We start from the raw sequence: 19,587 nt of genomic DNA on the forward strand, positions 1-19,587 counted from the left end.
GAAAATGGAAGCACATGGCTATATACTGAAGGAAATAAATACCACAGGCATATTAGGATAAAGAAAAAGAAACCCTACAAGGGTGCCTAGTTAACGTGGATTACTAGCTAGGTTAATGTAGTGCGAATATAACCAATACCTGGGCCCCACAAAGCAGGCCTCAATCGAAAGCAAACATGTCTACTTAAGACCTGGAACTCGTGTTTTCCATCCCTGGAGCTAAAGGCCATTCATGCAGCCAGAAATGAGTGCACGGAAAAACATGGACTCTGAGCTGTAATTAGCTGGGCGTTAGGCACTGATATTTCATTCCTCACAGGCTCATATTTCCCGCCTTGGCTGTTTTGTTGGCATCAACACTAATTCCTCTGATGCTGGAAGGACCAGCAGACGACGGAATGCTTATGGACCAAATAAAAGTCTGCGATAAAAGTTGGTGGGCACTTCCACTACTAGTCAACAACTTCAAGAGAATAGAAGAGACAGTAAGTTTACCTGGACTTACATTGGGAGACCTTTCAAGATGCGCCTCAGCCAGGACGCGAACTTACGTTGTTGACTGAACTTTTTAGCCTCACCAAATTACCCTATTGTAAAAATAATGTGTTTACACTTTTGCGTCAACTGTTACCGTAACTGCAGCCATAGTGCCGCCACCTGGCGTCTGTAACGTTCAAACCACACCAACCATCCAATGCCGACAAAGAGTTCAGTAAAACATCCGCATCCACTAAGCCATTTGATTTAGAGGTACTTTCTCCAGCTGTTTGGTTCCTGAATAACTTGTCTATGTATTTTATCTACTTTCGTACTTTCTTGCGAGCTAAAATCAAAGTGCACGGTCATGATTAAAAAAAAACGGACAAGCCCTCAAATGCTCTGCTGACAAAGCAGGGCAACAGCAGCCATCACGACAAACTCACGCAGCGCCAGTTCAGAGGCCTTCAAAAACCTCAGTAAACTGACGTAAACAATGAGTAAACAGAATGCTCCTAAGGAGCAAGCGACATGCAGTAATAGCAGCATGTCCATTAATTTTGAAAGAAACCCATGTTTAACCCACACGCGCTCCTCTAACGCACGGAGAGAGCTCCTACCACTAAACAAATTATGTCCTTGAAACAACAGCTTTCGCGCTTCTTCTACCCAGTTAACCCCATTCTTGACCACGGTTCTATGGAGGATTTGGGATGCCACACAAAGACAAGCTGCAGTCACCTGCACCTGACTGTTATTATTTGCGTGCACTGTGTACATCGTTTAAAACAAGTTTTTTTTTTACTATACTACACCGCTGCAACAATACGTATTTCTTTGTTATTTTCAGTGTCTGATTCATCTATGGTACATATCAGTAGACATGCAGGTCATCGCAGTCGTGGCCTTACCTTTGACCATTATCATGATTTAGTAAGTAGCACCGTTTCTGTTTATTTTCCGGTAAGGCGACTGCTAACTTTCAATATTTCAGAGGGAAAGATAGAGAGGGGCTCTATAATGAAAACTAGAAAAGTCCGCAGTGAGTTCATGAGAGATCTGTGGAGAAAAAATTGACAGCGCAAAGAAATTTTATGGTGTCATGCCCTGTGCCGTTTTCTTCGCTTTTTTACCAATTAAGAACGAAAATACGCTTATGGTTGCTTATGCGAAATGTAAAAAAAACTTAATTATGGGGTTTTAGATGCCAAAACCCCGATCTGATTATGAGGTACGCCGTAGTGGGGGACTCTGGAAATTTGGACCACCTGGGGTTCTTTCATGTGCACTTATAAATCTAAGTACACGGGTGTTTTCGCGTTTCGCCCCCGTCATGTGAAATGTCAAGTCCAGTTTAAATATATTACACTGCAGGTAACATTTAAAAGTGGTGGTCGACTGATTGTGCGCGCTTTCTTTTCGTTGCGAAAGGAGCAGGCATCTTCAGCTTTACAATTTTGTGAGACAATTCACATGCTAAGTCTATGCGGCTGTCATTTTAACCGCCTTATTATTTATTTGCCATAAATGGAGCTTTAGTATTCCCACCGAGTATTCCCACCGCCTATGATGACATCCCCTGTATTTAGGCTAAATACTAAAATACTAGCCAATGGAAGCTTTATGTGCTTTTCATTTTCTAAACTTTGAAGAACATTAGACCCAAGCTTTCCATATTTTCTCTGAAAGTCAATTGCGTAAAACTGAACTGTGAAACTTTTTAGCCTTAGGACATTTCGAAAAATAGAAAGTGTAGATTAACAAGTCTGAAACATTAGAGATATGGGAGCATGGTTCACGATTTCTTTAAGGCCCGCAAAAGAAATTAATGCAGCCAGAATTTGTACAGAAATTGGAGCGGAGGGCAATCCGCGACGCTATAGAGCGTTGGTCTCGTGTGCGCCTTCTCTCATTCTTCCCTGTCATTGTCTCCTCGTTATTCCCGAGTCCTTAACCTCGCTTGCTCTCTCCCTCCTACGTGTTTAAGGGGAACTCGCACACAGACAGATACTTGCGCTTTCTAACACAGGTATTCGTGGGACAGGAGGCGTATACCGGATAAAAAACGGAAAACATTAACGTGAACAACAGCGTTGAATTCGACGTCTTGTCATTATGGGACTACAGAAAGACCACATAAGTCTTATTGGTACTACTAACTCTATACCACATTTATGTTGGAGAAACGTACTGACAGCGACGTGGTCATTCTTAGGGTATCTTGCTCTTTGAAGCGAAGGGCCAGAAAAAAAGAGAACGTTGAGCGCATGATGGCTCATTGCAGCATCACGAGAGGTCATCATAAGTGCTGTGGTTTCCTCATAACTCTTCCGGCATTCCTGCGTACGTCAACACTATAATAAGAAACCGTTGTAGGCAGGCTCTCTGGTTAGTATGTCTTAAGCTGTTCAGTCCCCTTGACCCCATCCCCAGTGCAGGGTAGCAAACCGGGCTGAGCATTGTTAACGCCCCTGTCTTTCACTTATGACCTCTCTCTCTCTCTCTCTCTCTCTCTCTCTCTCTCTTACATTACGCAAGACTCTTTTCTCTTTCTCTCTCTCAATTTTTTATATAACACACAAGTTTATTTTGCAAGGTATTGAAGGACAAGTACCAGAAATAATAGGGCGTCTTGCGTCTTTCTACAATTATTCTACAAAAATGTGTCTCCTACATGACAAGAAGACATGGTGGAGTGTTAGAATTGATTGCAGCAAAAGAGAATTTTTCTTCCATATCCCCCGTCAAGTTTCGTCGCGCTTTCTCCTAATGGCCACATTGCAGGAGTCCGCCCCATATTGCGCGAGATTCATGGGGTGACTCACAGCAATCAAAATGCGGTACCAATCTGCAAGACCTGAGCCACGGTCTAGCTGAACACGATATGCGTTGACTAAAGACAACGTGTCTAGTGTGCGCAGCTTCATAATGGAGGGTAGTACAGCGAAAATATGATATGAATAGCTCAAGAAGTTGGAATGTTACATTATCGAGCGCATGCCATTTTTAACTCCGAGTTCTACATGCGGAACGCACACGCAATATGGATGTCAAGGAATGGGACGGTGTAACAAACGCAATAGCGGACGACAATTGCTGATGCTTTCTTTAAAGCCTCTCCGCTCGCACTGGAAGCTTTGGATGAGTTGACTCATCCCTAAAGGTTCAATTTTCGTGCACTTGCTAACGCACATATACCATGCAACAAAAAACATCGCATTTTCTGGCAGATAGTGCACTCGCGGCAGCTACAAACGAGGGTTAATTGTCAGTCATGCTTGGCCTGCATTGGCTTTTCATCATGCCAGCATTGGCACAGCGAGTGTTCGCGGTCATCGAATAAGAGCCGTTCATGTTTGCCTGTGCGCGTGTCACACCAAGAGTGGTTAATGTAATTAGTAAGCGAATGTTCCCGGCAATTTGTACGGTCGATAAAATCTACGAACCTTACTTTTTATATTTGTCTAATCCTTGGCTATCGCAGACAGTGCTTCTTAGTTCGGGTGAAACTGCGACCTTTAGCGATAGCACCCACATGAACACTCCAGGTGAATTTTCTCCGTGGTCGCCGCCGTCGGCGTCACCGTGAGGTTCCAAGTTCCAAGTGCGATAAGATCCCATTACTCCCCAAGTGCTGCGTGCTGTGGGTGCAGGGAAAAGCGTGTCGGTGTGAGCGTACCACCCTGCGTACCATGGTAGTTTGATATGCGCCCAATGTTGAAGGTCACGGGATAAAGCTCGCGCTAGGTGGGGGAGTTGGTGCAGTTAAGTGCGCGTCTCCTCTTCTAGAGGAGCCGTAGCTGCACAAGCTGTCCACGCGGCTAAGCGCATACACTTCCAGCTACTTATGCTTTAGGTAATGTCTGGCGGGTGCAAAAGTTGGGCGAGCAGAGATGGCTGGTGGTTGCATGTATGCTGTCTTCCCGGGCGCGGGCCGCCTAGTGCCGGAGGTCGCGTAATCTCAAGTTTTGGTGACACGTAGAAGCGAGAAGCAGCAGAAGGGCTCGCTCCACTCTGCTCACGCTCTTTATCGCATCAACATTGTGACAGCAAGTGTTTGCGGTCATCGAGTGAGATCTCATGTTTGCCTGTGCACGGGTAAGACTATGCTTGTAATGTAAACTAGTATAGTAATGTTTACTGTAATTTATACGAGCGATCAAACTACGAACCTTACTTCGTGTAGTTGTTTAATGTTGGCTATCACGATCAATGATTCGCCTTTCGGGTTAAAGTGCAACTTTTTCCCCCTTGGCAACAGAGGCCACATGCCAACGTTTGAGCATACAGAGAGAAAGTGCGTAGAATTCAGGGGCACTGTGTCAAAAACTTGTGAAGATTATTCATTCGTTACCAGCTGCATCAGATGTTTAGCGCATGATGAGTCTTCCAACACTCATGGTTACGCCGTGTTAGTGTTCAGCAAAATCGCGCAGCCTCATCATGTTTGTACGACAACCTAGAGCCACTTTATAATTACTCTATATTTGCACTCATAGCTTTCATGCATGCTCTGAGCCGGCATCAAGCTTGAGGAGAAGACCATAGCCGTGCGCATAGGCAGGGGACATTGTGATTATTCAGTACTCGTTCTTTGAAAACTGAAATGTCTAATTTTCTCCTGCACAGCCGACCACGCGTAACTTTCCTCCTCGGAGTCATCCTGAGCATCGTAAGCTGCATCCTGACGGGCTATCTGACGTACATATGGGATCTGGTATTTTCTCTCACTCCTGGAACTTCAGACATAGGGTAAGTGCCTTCTGCTTAACATGACGTGTTTCCATTCCACTTTACCGCAGAACTGATCCAGGGTCCGTATTACGTAACGATTCTTTTCATTTTCGATTCTTTCTTGCCTTTCGGCATTGATTCGCCCTCAGCCGCGCCGGCGGTATAGCTGAGAACAGCCGCTCAGATAAGAAACGAACAGAATAAGACGGGAAAAAGAAACCTCACCTGAGACGGCCTCAGCTCCTACCTGATGGCGAAAGCATAACGCGGTATTGTCTACCTCAGCTGTTGAGACTAGAAGAGCACGCATACTCTCTACATGCTATGGCTCCTTACTACTGCGTGGAAAAATTGTCCAGCGGGGGTCCGTCCTTACTGCCGGGAATAGTTGCGATAAAGATGTCGCCTTCGCAAACCTCTACATGTCACTAGAACATGTCGAAAGGTTTCAACCGACCAATATGGCTGGACTCTTGTAATACCCTTTCAATTACCGAAATTGATATTCTCAATCCGTCAAGCTTTAGGTCACCAAAAAGATGAATGTCCGACAGCCAAATTCACGCATTACACCCAAATCCCTGTTTGAATGTCGATACGTATTTCCCTAATGGCAGACTAACTCGTGCTGTAATCCTTAGCTTCCCAAGTTAACTTACCGTACCTAAAGATCTTGCGCAATGTTACTTCACCACTGCCGCAGCTTAGAGAGATAAAAGCAAGGAGGGGAACGGTACGAAGGTCAACCAGACGACGAGCGTGCGATTTGCTACCCCCTATATAACAACTTCACATGCAGAAAAAAGATTATAAAACATCCTTCCTGCAAGAATTACATGCTGCATGTGACAATAGTAATGTATGAAGCAGTGCTTCGGGAAGTCGCATTGCTATTAGGAGAGGCCCCCAGATTTGTAGGCATATACTGTCTACTACACTGAGGTAGGCGGCGTTGGGAAGTGGACAGCACACGTGTGGACGTTTACGTTCGTCGCTGTCACAGCGAAACAAGAGTTGAATGTGCTGCAGAAAAAAATCACCCAGATAAGACTTCAGTTCCTGCAGCTCTCTGGCAACCTTGTAATCTGAAAAAACTAGTCGATTCTTGCTTGCAGCATTATTTTTGTTACATCTTTGCTTTTTTTTCTAGTTTTCCCGGCGTAAACCATCAGTGCCCCAACGCCATGTTTTCAATTACAAAAAGAGCAAAAGAGAGAGCTAACATGTGCAGTGTAATGCTGAGACAACATATAATAAATGTACAAATAATAGGATAGGAGTTTTATCCGTTTGCCTACATGTTTATGTAACAAATTATTAGGATCATCTGTCACTCACTTTTTTAGTTTATTTTTGCCGTAGTACGCCAGTATCTACACAGACTCATCGCAGTCTCCAGACTGCACAGGCTCGAAGATAGGTAATTATTACCCCTTATGGTTTTTTTTAACGGACAGAATCGTACGTGGAAGCATATGGGTCGATTTTCTTGGTTTAGTCTGCTGTTCTCTTGCTTACAATTATTTTTGGAGACTTTGTATGTTAGTGCGTTTGTAACATTTGTGCTCGTGGGATGGCCTGCTGTAATGTACCTTACCTTTTCATCAATGCGCTGTGAGTAAATAACAAACAACGAGCTCTTGTGGTTATTTCCAGCTTTAGAATACGGCAACTTCTTTCCGAAAGAGATATTACTTGTACAGTTCCTTGCATTCTTCTGTCTCTTTATCCAGCAAGATTCTGGACACAGCCGAATACATCCACTTTAAGCCCTTTGCCCATGTGCCTAGTTACGTGAGCGGAATGTTCTGCGGCTACCTTACCGTACGCTACAGGAACGCGAAAATTTCGAAGGTGGGTAGATTTGCCTTATGTGCCCTATTATATTTGCATGAGTTCAGTCGTCTTAAATACCAAGCGCTGCAAATGAAATGAGATTGTTCAAGAAACAATATATATATATATATATAACGAGGTGTTCCAGTTCCACATAGGGGTATTAGGGGCATTCATCCCTACTGCGTGCTCATACATTCTTTCTTTAATAAAATTTGAGAAATTAACTTCAGAAGAAAAGTCGCAACGTTGCATGCCCGTTTAGTGCCTATTCGCACTGCGCAACATGTTGACCAACAGCGACCGCATCAGCAGGAGAACGATGCAGACGGTGGCCCTGTCACACTGGGCAACCCCAAAAATTTTGGGGAACGTGTTTTGAAGAAGCGCCGGCTGCATTTGTTGGCCGACAGGTAAGCGACGCCCTGTCAGACCAAGCAACACGTTGGACAACTTCGATGCGGGGCGCGTCTGTGCCCCACATGAAGCAGCGCTCGTCCATTATGGCTATCACACACGCTTCCCTTTTCGATGAAAAAGTAGGCATCCGTGAGACAGTTCTCCGAGAATTCACCACAAATTGATCGTGGCCACAGTTCGCCGCCCTATATATAGGCGTCGGTGTCGATTGCTCCCTGACTTCGATCGACCGTTGTCAGCAATCTACCTAGCATTCGAAATGCCACAGTTGCTTCTTGAAGGATCGCCCCACAAAGGGGGCCTGCACTTTAACCCCTAGGCAAAAAATTAATAAGAAACAAAGTAAAAAAATAAGAAAATAAAAAGGCGTGTAAAAAACAGAGACATTGCAGCCCGCACCGCAAAGAGCGTGATGGAAAGATATACTGCGTAAAAGAACGTGTCAACACTGTCGTTCGCTTTTGTTACCGAAGCTGTGGCAAAATTGTTGCCGTTGCGAAAGATGTTGTGCAGCGTGAGTCGTTGACCAACACGTTGGCCAGCTGTTGTCTCCAAATTATTCGTCCCTAAAAGCAGCGAATAATTGGGGTTTTATGCAGCTTTGTGCCACATTGCCCAAGAAAGAGCTTACGCAAAAACGGGCAAGTGGAACGCCAATGGTATTTCGTCGCAAGTTTGGAGACGGTAACCCTCGAAAGTGGTGCTAGTCTGCGGATTCCTACTTCAAAAGCTAGTCGGTATTGCACCTCGTAGTGGAAACAGCGCGAGAAACTAGGACTGAGGCAAGCGCAACACGAGATCTGGTGCTGCGTGTGTCGCAGCCATCGCGCTGGTTCCACTACAAACTTCCTTGGTGAATAGGCTTGAGCTACGACAGGCTTAGATAAATGAATAGTGGAAAGCGCGGTTTCAACTTGGCTCAAATTTACAGTAAGCGCACTAAAGTAATAATTAAAAAGTAGGGAAAATTGGCTAAATAACAATTTTATTAGTGATTCTCGCACTAATTTGCCTTCTTAACTTATACGAATCTTGGCCAGCAAAACTCATTCTTTTTGCTATAATCGTCTGTTCTTAATACTTGACGATAGTCGTCGCGTGAACAACCAATAGTTCAGCCGTCCGTATGCAGGAAGTAGTTGCTTTGCCCGCTGCTTCATCTCCTTTATTTTTCGGTGTACGTGCGTGCAGTAGTCAGGAGAAGTGCAAATGTTGGCCCGCACCATGCAGGTGTTTCGCTTTGGGCCCTCGTCAGAATGCTCCGTACGCTCGGTTTGCAGCTCACGCAGGGCTGTGCCTGGTTTGCGTCGGTCGTGCTGAGTGCGGTCGTCATCTACGTGCCCATGCCGTGGCATCGAGGCAACATGCCCACGAGAATGGTCACTGCGTTGTACGCCGGCCTCAACCGTGTCGTCTGGTCTCTACCTTTCTGGTGGTTACACTACGCCTGCGTCACCGGACGGGGCGGTGAGCCACACTCGTCTCAACTGCGACGGCATTCCAGGCAGTGGAGGGCATATCTCTTGTAGTAGCGTTTCCCTTATTGTATTCCCCTTATTAATTTTTCTTTAGGTTGGTGTGTACACCCGCATTTCTCAAGCAACTGGGATCATATTCATGAACCCCTTCGGGGGCCTAGAGTCGTTCGTAAAAAAACGAAAGAAACAAAAAAAGAAAACACCGACAGGTAGTGACAGCGAACCTATTATTAGAAATGGTGGCCGGCATGGACGAAAAGCTGTGTGAACTTGTCCCCTGCGTATTTAAGAACTCACTCAACATTACGACGTACCTCCTTCAGAAATTATGGAGACATTGCAAACCCGCGCCAACACTCAAACATAAGCAGACACTTTCATCCTAGGGGTGATGTCCGTGGCTGTATAATAGTGACTGACAGGACATTGGCTGCCAAACAAGCGAGCTCGCAACAATGCATGTTGCGTGAAACGTGCGTGGGGTAATCTTTAAATAACAAATGAATATAGCTGGATTCATGATAACCCCCTTCTCTTTAGCAAACATGTGTTCTTTTTATCTTTTTATCCCCCTTGAAGGCCCCCTGCGCAGGGTAGCCAACCGGAACTACCTCTGGTTAACCTCCCTGCCTTTTTCTGCATTATCTTATCTCTCTCTCTCTCTTGTTCTTATCTGGGCCCATTCTGTTGCCAACCGCCCGGGCCATCTTTCGCAGTTACTAAAGCAAAAAAAAATCACCGATGATTACGACGCTCCATAATTGGCAAACTTAAGCGCAGCTCTATACGTGTTTTCCTTTCCCTATGTATTGGCTGGCGCGGACAATCTATCTCGTGTGGCCCGTTGCAAACGGAGCGAAGCGCGGCGCGAGTGCCTCGCTAATCTGGAGATGGCGAGAGCCAGCGCGTGGGTGACGCGTTCGTGCGATTCACAGCAGCCGCCGTCGACAGACCTCCCAGACGACGCGCTACGATATGGCTACTCTGGCGCCATCTCGTAGCCATCGTCGCCGCACTACACTTTGCAGTCTTCCGCCATACCCTCCTCTCCGTTTTCCTCATCGCATCTTTCATCCCCCCCTGCGGTCCGCGTTCGCTTTCATCTTTCGCTGTGCTCGTTCGCTCGGTTACGCCACCGCCGATGCTCCCCGCAGTAACGGGCGCCTAAGAGCGGCGTTGTAAAAGAAATGCGCATCGCGAGGAGAGCGGAACAACAAACTTACAAAACATTTTCTGAAAATAGGGAATACGCTATCAGAACGGTGCCTTTCTTAATTGATGTTTTTTTTTCTTCCCTTGAATCGTATATCATATCGCTGCCCTAAGCTGGTGTGCAATGCTCTAGCAAACAGCGTGACAAGGTTGCTTGCTCGTAGCAGCAGTTAACAGGCACGCCGTCACCTTGTCACTTTTTCGCGGTCACCAAGTCAGCCATTGAGTAGTGTTGATTATTTTAAACCCCTTTTGCGAATGCCGTTGTCATGTATGAGAAACGCGCGGGCCCGCATTTATTTGGCATTCTTTTTCGCATTTCGCGCCACAACTTTGAGACGAGGAAACGCTAACTGGGCAAAATGTGGCGAGCTGGAAACTGTTCAATATGATGTTTTGAATGCGGTGCACACTTCGACATTCGAGCTTACGCAATGACACAAGTAATTATCAATCCACGCGAATAATTATAGATAATTAGCTAAATGATGATAACAGAAAAATTCACCAGTGTGCGCAAGGCGACTGCAAACAAGACACCATTGATTCCATCGGCGTATCTCGTAGCCACTTTTTTAAACCGCTCGGTGTTTGGATCGCACCGCTGGTACGATCTGTTGGGAACTCGGCGCTGACGCCCGTGGTTGTACCTGGGTCGCAAGCCCCAAGGGTAGCGTTGGCCTGGCGGCCTGGGGTACAACTGGAAGCATCCGAAGGTCCCGGCAAAGCATGAGTCGACTGGTAACAACAAAACAACTTGTTTATTTTAACATCGCAAAGAGTTGGCGGTCAGGTTTGACCGAAGTAGAGAGACGGGAGAGCACTTCACTCAACAGAAGAAATCGGAGCCCTCCTTTTGGCGTCCGGGGGCAGCTGTTTTTATACTCTCGCAGTTGAGGGCAAGAAGGAACCCCTCAAAAGACGAGCACGTGAATGTACAATGGGCTAATGGTGACGCACACTGTCGTAGCGCTGCCGTAGCACCATGTCGAGCACGATCTCGTAGCACCCTGTCGTAGCGCTGCCGTAGCACCATGTCGAGCACGATCTCGTAGCACCCTGTCGTAGCGCTGCCGTTCGGGCACAATGACTGTAATGAGAGGATGATCCCTGCTTTCGCATCGCCTGGTTCGGGCACAATGACTGGAATGAGAGGGTGATCCTTTGCGGTCGCATCGCCGCAGTCGCGCCTGGAAACACCTGCCGATGAGCGTTGCGGCGACGATGATCGGGCCAAAATGTCTGCCGCCTCGCCGCAGTCGCGCCGGCAAAACCACGTGTCGCAGGCGAAACGCAACAGACCGCCCCGCCGGGGGAAGGAGATCCCGATGGACAGGGGACTGCATCCGCTGTCCGGAGGGATGTCGCTCGATGATGCTCATAACCGAAGTCGGGCGTCCCTCGACGTTTCTTGAGCGCAGCGCACAGAGAAGGCCTCGTTCTCTCGTTCAGGTTCGCACGGGACACTGCAAAGTGACTTCGGGAGAGTTCACATTTTTGTTCTCGTTCCCGGCAAGCGTTAGAACTACGCTGAAACTCAACCGCTCAGTCAGCAAGCACGGCACAACCCTCACTAAGCCCTGCCAGGCTCTTTCCCCTTTTTATACCACTGCCTAGTTCCTTACAGTAGTCTAGCATCACTCAGAACGCGTCCACAAATTGAAAAATTGCACTAGAAAGCATATCATCACTTTGAAACACTAAACAAAAGCAATATGTTAAAAAAAATCCTGCCTCAGGAAGAAAAACATCAGTAACAAACAATTTTGAGGCTGATTCCTACGTTAGGGGCTTCGACTTAAGCCATCGGCGTTACCGTTGAGACTCCCCTTTTTGTAACGCACCTCAAAGGAATATTGTTGTAAAGCGAGGCTCCAGCGCAGGAGGCGGCCATTTTTGGGAGACATGGTCTGCAGCCATTGGAGAGGGCAGTGATCCGTCTCAATGATAAACCTCGAGCCGGCTAGATAGCATGACAATTTCTGAACGGCCCACACGAGACACGCACACTCTTTCTCGGTGGCGCTATACGCCTGCTCACGACTGGACAGCTTACGACTAGCATACAGGACGGGGTGTTCTACTTCTCCATTTTCCCGTTGGCACAGTACAACGCCCATGCCTCGCTCACTAGCATCGCACTGAACAACGAACCCTTTTGTATAGTCTGGCGATCGTAGCACAGGCTGGTTTGTTAGGGCACTCTTTAGGGCGCTAAAAGCTCTTTCCTTTGTCTCGTCCCAGACGACTGTTTGAGGCTCTGTTTTTCTTAGAGCATCCGTCAGGGGAGCCGCGATATTAGAGTACCTAGGGATGTACCTCTGATAGTAGCCGGCGACACCCAAGAACGACCGAATATCGGTCTTGGTGCGCGGTTGCGGAAAGTCTCGCACAGCGGCCACTTTTATTTCAGAGGGGCGGCGACGACCCTGACCAATCACGTGACCGAGGTAGACAACCTCGGCCTGTGCTAACTGGCACTTAGGAGCCTTGACTGTCAAGCCCGCTTCGCGCAGGCGGGTTAGCACTGCCCGCAAGTGTGCCATATGCTCAGACCATGATGCGGAGAATATCGCTACGTCGTCTAGATACGGTAAAGCGAATTCTTGCTGTCCCCGCAACACTTTATCCATGAGACTTGAAAAACAGTATGGCGCGTTCTTCAAACCAAAACTCAACACTTTAGGACGGAATGTTCCCATTGGTGAAATGAACGCCGCATACCTACTAGCCTCTTCTGTAAGTGGAACCTGCCAATAACCCCTGACAAGATCTAGGGTGGAAATAAACTGAGCGCTACTAACTTTCTCAAGGCGCTCCTCGATGTTAGGGATCGGATAAATTTGATCCTTAGTGATGGAATTAAGCCTGCGGTAGTCGACGCAAGGACGAGGTTCCTTGCCCGGTACCTCAACTAAAATCAAAGGGGAGGTATAATCACTCTCACCTGCCTCAATAACACCGAGCTGTAGCATTTTCTTTACCTCAGCCTCCATAATATCGCTCTGGCGGGGTGACACCCGATACGCCTTGGATCGTACTGGCTCTGGGGAGGTAAGTTCTATATCATGAGTAAGGACAGAAGTCCTACCAGGCCTCTCAGAGAACAGACCTTGAAACTCTTGTAATAGCTGGTGTAGTTCGGTTTTCTGCTCGGGCGACAGCGGTGCTTTACTGATAAGGTCACTAATGACTTGACCGGTGTCTTCCCTGTTCGTCACTGAGCCTAGTCCCGGAAGCTCGACCGGAAGCTCTTCAGGAACGTTTACCATCATGCACACCACTGCTTCCCTTTGTCTATAAGGTTTGAGCAGATTACAGTGGTAAACTTGCTGTGCTTTCCGCTTTCCTGGCAGACTTACCACGTAGTTAACGTCCGACAGTTTCTGAACAATTCGTGCTGGGCCCTCCCACTGCACGTCTAGTTTGTTGTTTAGCGATGTGCGCAATATCATGACCTCATCGCCAACCTCAAAACGACGGGCCCTGGCTGTCCGATCATAATAAACCTTGGCCCTCTGCTGGGCCTTTGTCATTGCTTCACCTGACAACTCCTGTGCCCTTCTTAAGCGTTCGAGGAGCTTAAGCACGTACTCCACCACGACTGGGTCGTCGCCCCTACCTTCCCACGATTCTCGAAGCATGCGAAGCGGAGATCGAAGCGAGCGACCGTACACCAGTTCAGCTGGCGAAAACCCCGTAGCCGCATGCGGCGCGGTCCTTAAAGCAAACATCACCCCAGGCAGACACAGCTCCCAGTCAGTTCGATGTTCAAAACACAACGCTCTCAACACGCGCTTCATGACGGAGTGGAGCTTCTCAACGGAATTCGACTGTGGGTGGTACACTGAGCTGTGTAACAGCTTTACCCCACACCTTTCGAGAAAAGTTGTCGTCAAAGCGCTAGTAAACACTGTGCCCTGATCTGATTGGATTTCCGCAGGGAAACCAACTCGCGCAAATATGGACAGTAGTGCATTAACTATCTCAACTGAGCTGATTTCTTTAAGCGGCACTGCTTCAGGGAACTTTGTCGCTGGGCAGATCACAGTCAAAATGTGTCTGTACCCCGTGGCTGTTACCGGCAGAGGTCCCACAGTATCAATAACGAGCCGTCTAAAAGGCTCCGTAATGATAGGTACCAATTTCAACGGCGCCCTCGATTTGTCCCCTGGTTTGCCCACCCGCTGACAAGTGTCACATGTCCTCACGAAATGGTCTGCGTCCCGAAAACACCCTGGCCAATAGTACTCTTGCAAGAGACGGTCCTTAGTTTTCTTAACTCCAAGGTGTCCGGACCACGAACCCCCGTGTGACAAGCGCAACAGATCCTGACGATAGCATTGAGGCACGATCAGCTGATCGAACTCCACTCCTCTGCGGTCTAGATACTTCCGGTACAGGACTCCACCTCTTTCCACAAAACGCGCAGTTTTCCTGGCGATACCTTCTTTGACATTGCAGCGCACGTTTTCCAGGCTGCCATCCTTTTTTTGCTCGGCTATCAAAGCCGTCCGGCTGACTTTTAGCAACCTATCAAGTCCGTCTGACGTAGGCGCGATGAGCAAATCAGTAGATAGCTCTTCTAACTTTCCCGCGTCGGGCGTTTCCTCTCCAGTATCTGGCGCCTTTAACGTTACAGACTCAAGTTTATTCAGTTCGGGCGTGCTCGGAATATCAGCTTGCTGCGCCTCTGACCCTTTTTCGTTGTTTGATAACGTCGGCCCCGCAACTACCGCCTTTGCAGCGAGCTCCCGAACCTTCGATCTGGTTAAGGCCTGAACACTAGCTTCACCAAACAAAAGCCCCTTCTCGCGCAGGAGGTGATCGGACCTGTTTGAAAATAGGTACGGGTACTGGGGGGGCAGCATAGATGACACTGCCGCCTCCGTCTCAAGCGCTCCGAAAGGTCCTTCAATAAGCACTTTTGCTACCGGCAGACACACGCTATGAGCTTCCACGGCTTGCTTGATCCATGCGCACTCGCCCGTGAACATATGGGGTTCTACGTAAGACGGGTGAACTACATCCATCGTAGCTGCGGAATCGCGAAGCACTCGGCACTCTTTCCCGTTCACGAGGAGGTCTCGCATGTAAGGCTCGAGAAGCTTCATGTTCTCGTCAGTGCTGCCTATTGAAAAAAACACAACTTTTGGTGTTGTTTCCGGACACTGCGCCGAAAAGTGACCCGGCTTCTGGCACGTATAACAAACGCGCGCTTGCCTCATCTCGAACCGCTTTCTGCGTTCGGCTTCGGCTGCTGCCGTCTCCTTAGGTTCGGTCGCACTGCTTCCACTCGCATCCGCACTACGCGTGTTCCCCTTTGCTCTCATGGGTGTGAACTTCGGCCTCTCAAACTTCGAGCCAAATTCACCCTTTTGACCGTCCTTAGCTCCGCGAGCCCGACGCGTCACAAACTCCTCGGCTAGCTCAGCGGCTTTAGCCACCGTACAAACGTCTGGCCTATCCAAGACCCAGTATCGCACGTTCTCCGGTAACCGACTATAAAACTGTTCTAGCCCGAAACACTGCAGAACTTTATCGTGGTCACCAAACGCTTTCTCTTCTTTGAGCCACTCCTGCATGTTCGACATAAGCCTATACGCAAACTCTGTATATGACTCACTTCTGCCTTTCTCATTTTCCCGAAACTTCCGACGGAACGCCTCCGCAGACAGCCGGTACTTTTTTAGCAGACTCGATTTTACTTTGTCGAAATCCTCTGCTTCCTCTCTATCCAAGCGAGCGACTACGTCGGCCGCCTCGCCGGGTAACAAAGTGAGCAAGCGCTGTGGCCACGTTTCCCGAGAGAACCCCTGCTTCTCGCACGTTCGCTCAAAGTTAACCAGGAACAAACCAATGTCCTCTCCAAGCTTAAACGGCCGCATCAGGTCAGTCATTTTGAACAATACTCGTTCTCCTGCACCGTGTGCCTGACTTCCATTACGAGCGCGTTCCATCTCTACCTCGAGACGCTTCATTTCCAAAGCGTGTTCGCGCTCTTCTTTTTTCTCTTGTTGCTCTCGCTCTTTCTGTTCTTTACGTTCACGCTCTTCTTTTTCTTTCTGTTCTTTAAGTTCACGCTCTTGTTTCTCTTTTTGCTCTTTAAGTTCGCGCTCTTGTCTTTTTGACCTCTCCTCAATAGTCTCAAGGCATTCCGACAGCTCGTCATCCTCAGCCTCTAACTCAAGAATAGCCTTTAGCAGTTCTGGTTTTCTGAGTTTGTCCGAGACATCCAGACCCAACTCTCTTGCAAGCTCCAACAATTTCGGTTTGCGCAACGACTTCAAATCCATGGCTGCTCTGAATGCTGCTTTCTCTACTGCCTATTATTGTCTTGCCGCAAACTAACCCGGCAGCAACGACAACCACAATTACCAGCTCTGTTTCTGACACTAACAAAAGCCTGGCAAAGCTCAGAAGAAGAAAGTCCCGCACTCACCAAACCTCGCAGGCAGGAATTCCGCGCAGTCGTTCCGCTGCAGGCAACCAGTCGTCACACAGGGCTCGTTGCACTGCTCCCGGATCGTCGTTGAGCTGCTCAGCATACAGTCAACTGCATCTCTTCGCTGCTGGCCTCCGTTGTCGCGATCCCACCGCTGCCACCAGATGTTTGGATCGCACCGCTGGTACGATCTGTTGGGAACTCGGCGCTGACGCCCGTGGTTGTACCTGGGTCGCAAGCCCCAAGGGTAGCGTTGGCCTGGCGGCCTGGGGTACAACTGGAAGCATCCGAAGGTCCCGGCAAAGCATGAGTCGACTGGTAACAACAAAACAACTTGTTTATTTTAACATCGCAAAGAGTTGGCGGTCAGGTTTGACCGAAGTAGAGAGACGGGAGAGCACTTCACTCAACAGAAGAAATCGGAGCCCTCCTTTTGGCGTCCGGGGGCAGCTGTTTTTATACTCTCGCAGTTGAGGGCAAGAAGGAACCCCTCAAAAGACGAGCACGTGAATGTACAATGGGCTAATGGTGACGCACACTGTCGTAGCGCTGCCGTAGCACCATGTCGAGCACGATCTCGTAGCACCCTGTCGTAGCGCTGCCGTAGCACCATGTCGAGCACGATCTCGTAGCACCCTGTCGTAGCGCTGCCGGTCGGGCACAATGACTGTAATGAGAGGATGATCCCTGCTTTCGCATCGCCTGGTTCGGGCACAATGACTGGAATGAGAGGGTGATCCTTTGCGGTCGCATCGCCGCAGTCGCGCCTGGAAACACCTGCCGATGAGCGTTGCGGCGACGATGATCGGGCCAAAATGTCTGCCGCCTCGCCGCAGTCGCACCGGCAAAACCACGTGTCGCAGGCGAAACGCAACATCGGGTAGCGCTAGCTGGGACATATGGTATACGTCCTATATAGAGTGTCCTAGCTAACGTTATCCAAGGTGTTCAAAGAAAAAAAAAAGATTTAAGAGAACGTTGCGAAAGATAATATTTTAAAACATGGGTAGTAGTCTACCTTCCTTAGTTATCCCTCTTAATCTGCTGAGTCATTCACTTAATTCGCTCACTCATCCTCCTATTCGATTAGTCTAATTCGTTTAGTTGCCCTCTTAAATCGCCTAGTCCTCATTCTTAATTATATCGCCTTTAACTCACCTGAGTCATCATCTTAATTAGCTGAGTCATGCTCTTAATTCGCTTACCCGTGATCTTAATTCCATTAGTCTAATTCCCTCAGTCGTCATCTTAGTTCGATTAGCCTAATTCGCTTAGTCATCTTATTAAATCTCCTAGTCATTAATCTTCATTATATTGCCTTTAAATCACGAGAGTTACTCACCTAATTCGACTAGTCATCGATCCTAATTCGCATAGTCATCCAATTGATTCGCTTTATCATCCTTCTTAATACGCTTTATCATCCATCTTTATCGTCTATCTTGCTTACTTACCGAGGTATGAGCCATTGATGATGATGATAGTGTTTGTACCTTTCGTGCCGTAACTGCCTTTTCGCTCATGAACTGAACGATAAGACATATAAGGTTTTCGCCTTAATAAACAGCGCAACGTTTACGCAGACTGCAGGCAAAGAAGACACAAACAAGAGCTAAGATGAAGGGGTTGTCTGTGCCTTCTTTGCCGGCTATGCGTAAAAGTTGCGCTGTTTGTTTCCACCATTCATAATGAACGATGGTATAGGAATTTAGAAATAGCGCAAACAAGTGACTTTCGTAACCAAAAATTGGAACTTTGCTTAGGTTCTTTTGTACTGGTATTGCATTGTTTTGCACGCCCAATCGATAGCGTCCCCTAACTCTTGTGTTCCCCAGATATGCGTCCGCTATTTCTAAAGCTCGCCATTCAGCGGTCGCCCTCGCTAATACGTATTGTATCGTGATTAGCTAGGGACTGTTCTTACGAGCGGGCATTGAGCGCATTTAGCATTGGAGAGCAAACGTGGGTGGCCGATATTCTAGTTGAGATTAAAAGGCGGGAATGGGGAGTTAAACAGGCCACGAAATGCGCAGAGAAGATAACCGATGGTCTATTAGAGTTACAGAATGGATGCCAAGAGAAGGAAAGCGCAGTCAAGGATGGTGTCGGGTAGCGCAAGACGTGGATAATTGTAAACTCTGGGGAAGGCCATCTTCCAGCAGTGGATATAAGTTATCATCATCATCATCATCATCATCATCATCATCATCATCATCATCATTATTATTATTATTATTATTATTATTATTATTATTATTATTATTATTATTATTATTATTATTATTATTATTATTGAGCGCACGAACTGCTTTGGTTAATGTGGGCTCCTTACTCTTTACGTACGCTTCGCTACTGATTCTACTATATTTCTGTTTCTCTAGGGTCATTAAATGCCCTCCTGTCCTCAAGAATCTTCCAAGTGCTTGGACGACTCGTGTATGGCACGTATTTAATTCATTTTCCTTTGCTGTTAGTCCGCATCGGAATCATCAAGACGCCCCTTCAAGCCGAGGAATTTTTCCAGGCAAGTTTTATCCGGTGCTGTGTCGTAGGCTGGGCCATAGCTCGCTCAAATGTGTATCCGGCTAAGGCTGATAGCAAATACAGTTTCTTTTGTATTTTATTGACGTACAAATAATAGGTTTCGTGTGATATTTCACCCTATCCTGTTCCTATTTTATTATGAGTTTGTGCCTCCACTAACGCCAGGTGCCAAGTGTTGTCTAGATTAGCGATTGTGACGGGTGCAATCAGAACATGCCGTCACCAAGGGGTACGAAGCTTCATAACCAGACATTATGCTACAAGAAAAACGTAGCTGCAAACTCTGGAATGTCATATTACTCGCAGGTTGTCCTTTCTTGCCTCGTTGGTGCGGAAAAAGAAACGCCATGGTGACAGCTCAGCTTCTTGCACTCTATTAGCTCGTACAATTCACACCAGAATCCAAATAAAGCCACTGCTATTCAAGTGCGAGTAGTGGCA

At 47.6% G+C, this 19,587-nt stretch overlaps 1 protein-coding gene across 1 annotated transcript in view; it reads left to right on the forward strand.

The window, feature by feature from the left end:
• The window catches only part of LOC142584893 (nose resistant to fluoxetine protein 6-like), a 34,802-nt gene that overhangs the window by 11,963 nt on the left and 3,252 nt on the right, over positions 1–19,587 (forward strand). Inside the window, exons 3-5 of the mRNA XM_075695254.1 lie at positions 6,945–7,065; positions 8,748–8,934; positions 18,984–19,126. Of these exons, the coding sequence (XP_075551369.1) occupies positions 6,945–7,065; positions 8,748–8,934; positions 18,984–19,126 (451 nt within the window). The remainder of the gene's footprint in view (positions 1–6,944; positions 7,066–8,747; positions 8,935–18,983; positions 19,127–19,587) is intronic.

The sequence above is a fragment of the Dermacentor variabilis genome, chromosome 1 (assembly GCF_050947875.1).
Source record: "Dermacentor variabilis isolate Ectoservices chromosome 1, ASM5094787v1, whole genome shotgun sequence".
Taxonomy (NCBI): domain Eukaryota; kingdom Metazoa; phylum Arthropoda; class Arachnida; order Ixodida; family Ixodidae; genus Dermacentor; species Dermacentor variabilis.